The sequence below is a fragment of the Zingiber officinale genome, chromosome 2B, assembly GCF_018446385.1.
Source record: "Zingiber officinale cultivar Zhangliang chromosome 2B, Zo_v1.1, whole genome shotgun sequence".
NCBI lineage: Eukaryota > Viridiplantae > Streptophyta > Magnoliopsida > Zingiberales > Zingiberaceae > Zingiber > Zingiber officinale.
In genome coordinates, this window is record NC_055989.1 from 140,624,204 (window position 1) to 140,631,430 (window position 7,227).

At 30.5% G+C, this 7,227-nt stretch overlaps 1 protein-coding gene across 1 annotated transcript; it reads left to right on the forward strand.

Annotated features, from left to right (window-relative positions):
• The first annotated feature begins 2,439 nt into the window (after positions 1-2,439).
• On the forward strand, positions 2,440-3,485 carry LOC122047472. The gene is made up of 3 exons (XM_042608801.1): positions 2,440-2,729; positions 2,807-2,912; positions 2,988-3,485. Exons 1-3 carry the CDS (start codon positions 2,572-2,574, stop codon positions 3,231-3,233), a joined length of 510 nt encoding a protein of 169 aa, XP_042464735.1. The 5' UTR covers positions 2,440-2,571; the 3' UTR covers positions 3,234-3,485.
• Positions 3,486-7,227: the final 3,742 nt, after the last annotated feature.

Genomic DNA, 7,227 nt, shown 5'->3' on the forward strand with positions numbered 1-7,227 from the left:
ATAGAATTTAGACCACCCCGTTTAGCGGATTTATTTGTGAAAATAGCATTATTAATGCTTTTGATCCCCGTAGTGTTTGATGAGTCTCTTTCCTTCAAAATACTAAGAATTTCACGAGGTGTGGTGCTGTTGGCCATGTCAAGCACAAATTCTTTTTCTTTTGGTTTTAACCTACTCGGGTACTCATGTCCATCAATATATTCTGCTAATTGATGATTATGAAAACCACAAACAACCCTTAAACCCACATCACACCATCTGGAGGTATTGGTATACCTCGCAACTCAAATGAGCATTCACATTTTTTAGTCCCAGTATTTCTTTTTAAGAATTGCCCATCAACTAGATATCGTGGCGATTTATACTTTCCACCTCTTTCACACATAAGATGACACTTTGGTAGCTTGCCACCTTTTAAATTAGCAGAATTTTTAATAACCACTACAATACTATTCTTCAAACCAACTGTCTTTACCCAATTTATCATATCTTCTCTACTTTTAAATATCTATATAAAAAAATATAACAAAGATGCATAAGTATGACATTATCAATCTTAATATAATTTCTCTACTTATAAAATAAATAATGAATATACATAAAACAATAATAATAACTAACCTGATCTGTGGTAAATTCGATTGTATAATCGCGACTGTTGTTGGAGATATCTTGACTAGGAACATCATTCTCAATTGACCAACTATATGAAAATAAGCCCAAATAGTCATCCATATTTTCAGGAAGAGAGAAGGAGAAGTTGAGAGGGAGATATCAGTGAAGGGAGGTGTGAATGAAGAGTGACTAAAAATGAAGTGTGAGAGGAGGATTTAAAGGGAGATGTTTTGACACGTGTCAAAAGTTGAAGGGTGGGTAATTTAAGGGGAGGGGAGGTTCTGACATGTGTCAAGAGTTTAAGGGTGGGTAATTTAAGGGGAGGGGAGGTTCTGACATGTGTCAAGAGTTTAAGGGTGTGTAATTTAAAGGGAGGGGAGGTTCTGACATGTGTCAAGGATTGAATGATGGGTAATTTAAAGAAAGTGAGAAGTTCTGACATGTGTCAAGAGTTGGAAGTGGGGGTAATTTAAAGGGATGAGAGATTTTAACATATGTCAAGTGTTGAAAGGGGGACCATTTAAAGTGATGAGAGATTTTGACATGTGTCAAGGGTTGGAAGGGGGGTCATTTAAAGGGATAAAAGATTTTGACATGTGTCAAGGGTTAGAAGTGGGGTAATTTAAAGGGAGGGGAGGTTCTGACATATGTCAAGCATTGAAGAGGGGTAATTTAAAGGGAGGGGGTGTTTTGACAGGTGTCAATGGTTGAAGAATGACGAATTTAAATGGAGGGAGTGTTTTGACAGGTGTCTATGGTTGGATGATGGGTAATTTAAAGAGGGTGAGAGATTCTGACATGTGTTATATGTCAATGGTTGGAGGGAGAGATGATTTAAAGGGAGAGAAGATTATGATATGTGTTAATAGTTGGATGCGGGTAATTTAAGTGTCAAATTAGGAATGTAATTTAAAGGAAGGGAATAATTTAAAAATTATATAAAATAAAAAAAATTAAAAAATTTGATAAAAAAATAATAACAAAATTGATTAAAGAAATAAAACTAAATAAATATTTAAAAATTAAAAAAATAATAAATAAAATTAATTAAAAATAAAACTAAATAAAATTAAAAATATATAAGTATTAATGAAAAAATAATAAATAAAATTAATTAAAAAATAAAACTAAATAAAATTAAAAATATATATAAGTATTAATGAAAAATAATAAATAAAATTGATTAAAAATTTAAACTAAATAAAAATTTTAAAATATATAAACTAAATAAAAATTTTAAAATATATAAGTATGAATGAAAAAAATTAAAAATAAAACTAAATAAAAATTTTAAAATATATAAGTATGAATAAAAAAAATTAAAAATAAAATTAATTAAAAATAAAAAATTAAAATTAATTAAAAATTAAAAATTAAAAATATATAAGTTTGAATATATAAGTATGAGTTAAAAAAATTAAAAATAAAATCAAAAAATAAAAAAAAAAAAGAAAAAAAAAAAGAAGATTACATGCGTCTTTTTGGCGGGGGAGAGAGGGGAGGTGGAGGAGGTGTGCATTGACCGGGGGAGGAAAGCAATTTGCAAATAAAAATAACATGAATGAAGATTTTTTTTTTCTTTTTGCTAAATTGGAAAATAAATCATCCAAAAAATCGAACATTTTCCTTGCCGCATATATCGCTCCCAGCTCAGCAATCCATGGCTGTGACTCATCACCACGCACGCGGTATTTATCAACATGAATATTGAAATAATCGATTCGTATACACGCACGCTAGTCACGTGGGCGACACGTAACGTCACCTCACCGCCTCACCTCGCCTATTTATGTTCCTTCTCATCGTCCATTAACACCTGCTTCAGCCTCCTCCTCCGTTTCCATCTTCATCCTTTCTCCTCCTCTGCTTTTTCCTTCCTACCCTGCTTTCCTTTTTTTGCTTGTAAATCGATAGAGGCAAGAGAAGGTAATTCGCGTTCATCATTTGCATACAAAAATGTTGAATAACAGTAGGGATGGAGCTCTGCCGCTGGCTTCCTTGAACCACATCTCCATCGTTTGCAGATCGGTGGAGGCGTCGCTCGATTTCTACCAAAACATACTCGGCTTCCTCCCCATCCGCCGCCCCGGCTCCTTCACCTTCGATGGCGCCTGGTATTTCTTTCGCTCCTCCGCTACTCCTCGTTTCCCACTCTGTTTTTTTCCCCTACCATCTTCACGCACGCATTCAGGTTATTCAACTACGGAATCGGCATCCACTTGCTTCGGAGCGAGGACCCTGAGAAGATGCCCAAGAAGAGGGAGATCAATCCCAAGGATAACCACATCTCCTTCCAGGTAACGTCTCCTCGTCCTTCGCGTCGCTCGGTGACAGTGTAAAATTGATTAGGGAACATTTAATGAACGGTGTAGTGCGAGAGCTTGGCGTTGGTGGAGAAGAAACTGAAGGAGCTGGAGATACCGTACATCCAGTGCCGCGTCGAGGAGTGCGGGATCTACGTGGACCAGCTCTTCTTCCACGACCCGGACGGCTTCATGATCGAGGTCTGCAACTGCGACAATCTGCCGGTGGTCGCCCTCTCCGGCGAACCCATCATGGCCTGCAAGCGAGTCGCCTCCCTCATTTCCCAGCAGCACCAACATCAAGAAGCCGTGTAGCGCCTGGCTGGCACAGCGACCACGGTAATAATCAGATCAGGCTCACCGGCGCATCGTTAGATGGGAATCTGTCGACTGTCTTCGTTTTTTTTTTCTTTTCTCTTTTGGTTTTGTATCTGTTTGGACTGTGCGTAGCAGCCAAGGTTTAGGTGAGGACGGCGATTAGCATGAAACAATCGATTGTTTGTGGAGGCCAGTTGTCACTCCTTGTCACGACATGTTCATCAATCAGTGAACTTGTTTTACATGCAATATTCTCCTCCTTCCTCGGTTTCGGTTTGATTGAAAACGTTGTTTTTAGACGCTCTTTCGCTTTTCTGTAGACGATGTCAATCTATTTTGTTCTTCCTCTTATTCTTGCTAATCGTTCCTCTTTCTCTGCTCCACCAATAAAAGTGTTTGTCCTTCTTCTGTGTTCCACCGCCACCAACAAATCTTTTCTCCTTGATCTCTCTTTATTTACTCCGAGAATAGAAACATAAAATACCAATTATTATATATAAATGCATTTTGAGACGTTATTAAATCTTTTTTATTCTATTAAAGTGATCAAACGACCTAAATTTAATTGTATAGTAACTTTAATTGTTATATGAAATTATTTACTCGAGACTAAAAAAACTCCTACATGAGATCTTTTCCCTTAAAATTCAAAACTATTAGATTATTATATAACCATTTTAATTAAAATTATTAGATGTATTTATTGTTGGTGGAGCAAAAGAAACGATGAAGAAGACAGCGGAGAAAAGGGAGAGAAACAGAAAGAAGATGGATTTAGTATGGTTGGTGTCTAAAATAGAAAGGGTAAAAAAAAATCAAAAGACATTCTCTTTTATTGGAATTGGAAAATAAATTTATTTTATTTATTATCAAAGCAAATTCAATCCATCCTGCCTTCACAATTTATTCCGACTCCCATTAATGTTAATAATTTATATGATAACACTTAGGGTGCGTTTAATTGGGGGTTATCCTTTATAACCTTGATTATCCATTCAAAGTTATCAATAAAAATCCTGTTTAGTTTAGGTAATCGATGATTCCTGAGTAATGCTCCATTCCCGACACGTCAGCAAAAGGGGCATGCAACCAGGAATCGAAAAACTTCAGAAAATTGAGATTTTTTTTATCCAAAATACCCTCGAATAAAAGAAAAATATGAAAAAAGTAAAATGTAAAGAAAAAATATAAAAAATAAAATAAAATTTAAAAAATATAATTTTTTTTTTAAAAAATCATTAAAAAATAATAAAAAAAATAAAAAATGGTATAAAAATTTTAAAAAATAAAAATAGAAAAAACATTAAAGAATAAAAAAAAATACAAAAAAAAACAAAAAAAAATAAAAAAAAAATACAAAAAACATTAAAAATTTAAAAAAATACAAAAAAATATAGAAAAAAACGTAAAAAATAATAAAAAAATGTTAAAAACATTAAAAAAAATTGAAAAATGTAAAAAAAACATTAAAAAAAAAACTTAAAAAATAAAAATTAAAAAACATAAAAAAAAAAAAAATATATATATATATATATATAAAAATAAAAAACATGAAAATATAGTAAAATATAATAGAGTTTAAATAATAATAATAATAATAATAATAATAATATTATTATTATTATTATTATATATAGTTGATTTTGTAACTAAGGGTAATCTAGTAAAATATTAAACTAGGTTATTCATTAAAACCTTCAAACAAACATGTTTTTGTTGCATTACCTAGATTGAACCAAACAACATTTGATTATCTTTTATTCCCCATAACCTTGATTATATGATTAACTGATAATCACATAACTAAGATTATATATGATAACTTGAATCAAATACATCCTTACTGTCTGCTACTTTCTAGTAACCCAGTAGAAAATTTTCTATAATATTTCTCCTATTATTTCCAATGGACTGCCCAAATCGGTTAATTTGATGGATTTAAAGAAATTGGTCGATTCAGGTTTAAAATATTATTTCCCATTATAATGGATCAAATTAATATTTAAAAATATTTATATAATTAAAAGAGTCATTCCGAATTTTTTAAATTTATCAGTACATTTTGATTGAAGTAGAAAAATTAGAATATATAAAATTAATTAATTTTTATGTATTCATCTAATTTTTTTATTATATAAATATCTTTAAATATCAATTTGACCTAAGTAATGATATTTAAACCTATTATATTTGAAGTAATGATATTTTATATATGAATGTGCTCTAAAAATTAATATGAGTTCAAAAATTTATTGCTCATAATATATTATATTAAATTAATATTTGAGCATATAAATATAATAAAAAAAATTAAAAAAATTTATAAGACCTAGTTTCATGTCATTCCGAGTCTCTAGATCTATCAACGAATTTTAGTCGAAACTCTTTAGATTCATTCGACTAAAATCGATTGATAAATCCAGAGGGCTCGAAATGACTTGAAACTAGGTCCTATGAGTTCGTTTAGTTCTTATAATTAAATTCTTATATCAAAAATTAATTTGACCTAATATATTAAAAGGAGTGATTTTTTGAACACGAATTAGATTTTAAAATATATTCACGTTTAAAAAATCACTGCTTTCAATATATAATAGGTCAAATTAATGTTCAAGGGTATTTATATAATTAGGAACTAAGACAAATATATATGTTCTGGTTTCATATTTTTCCAAACTCTCTACGTCTATCAATCGTTTTCTTTATGTTAATTCAACTAAAATTAATTGATGAATCTAGAGAGTTTGAAATAATGTGAAACTAAGTTCTATGAGCTCGTTTAGTTTTTATGATTATATTTATATTTTCAAAAATCAATTTCATGAGCGGTGATTTTTAAATACGAATTTGATTTTGTTTTAAATACATTCGTATTTTAAAAATTATTACTCTCAATATAAAATGTCAAATTGATATTTAAGGACATTTATATAATCATAAAAACTAGATAAACACATAGAATCAGAAGAACACATAGGATTTAATTTTATATCATTCTGAGTTTTCTAAGTTTATTAGTGGATTTAGGCTAAAATCGACTATTGAACTTAGAGAAGTCGGAATAATATGAAACAGATTATATATGTTTGTCTAGTTCTTATGATTATATAAAGAGTTTGGATCTTCTGTCCCGAACTCCCGTGTCCTATCTGTCCCGCTCACTAATTGGATGAGCCAGATCGGATCTCAAGGATGTCATGCACATCACGAGGATGTCGCACACATCTCAAGGATGCCACCGTTCGATCGACGATCGAACGAGAGGACATCAGGACATGGAAGTTCGGGACATAAAATCTGAACTCTTATTTAAATATCTTTAAACATCAATTTAACTTACCATATTGAGAATAGTAATTTTTTAATATGAATCGATCAATTTTTTTAAGCAGTAAAATTAATTCGATTTAACTGCTATAATTATAATAGTCGTCTGGAAATAGTAACAAGCGACAAAAAATAAAATTAAATATATGATTAGATAATTTTAAAATTTAATATGTGATTTGAATATTCAAAAATTTTAATACATGGTTTGGTAAAAAACTATAACTCATATAATACGTTAATATTTTTAATAAATATTATATTACAGTTATTAATAGTAATTATTATAATATTTAAATTATATTTTTAGGTAGCTCTATATTATAGTATTCTATGAATAGAAAACAGATTGACGCCTAAAATCTAGTTTCATCGATTTTACAACAGACAAACATAAAACTAATGATAATATGAAAACAAACTGATTGTAAAATTCGGCGATCATACAAAGATGTAATGGAACGGATCTTCCTAGGATGATGGTGTCGTATTCTCCTTACCATTGGAGGCGTGGAGATCTATTAAAATCCCGAGGATTAGGTCCTCTTGTACGGTGGACTTAATCTATTATCAACCCAATTAATAACAATTTACGGGTTAACAAGTTGTACGTGTATAAATCCATATTTAATAATTTAAATCCATGAATACTTTAATCAAGTCT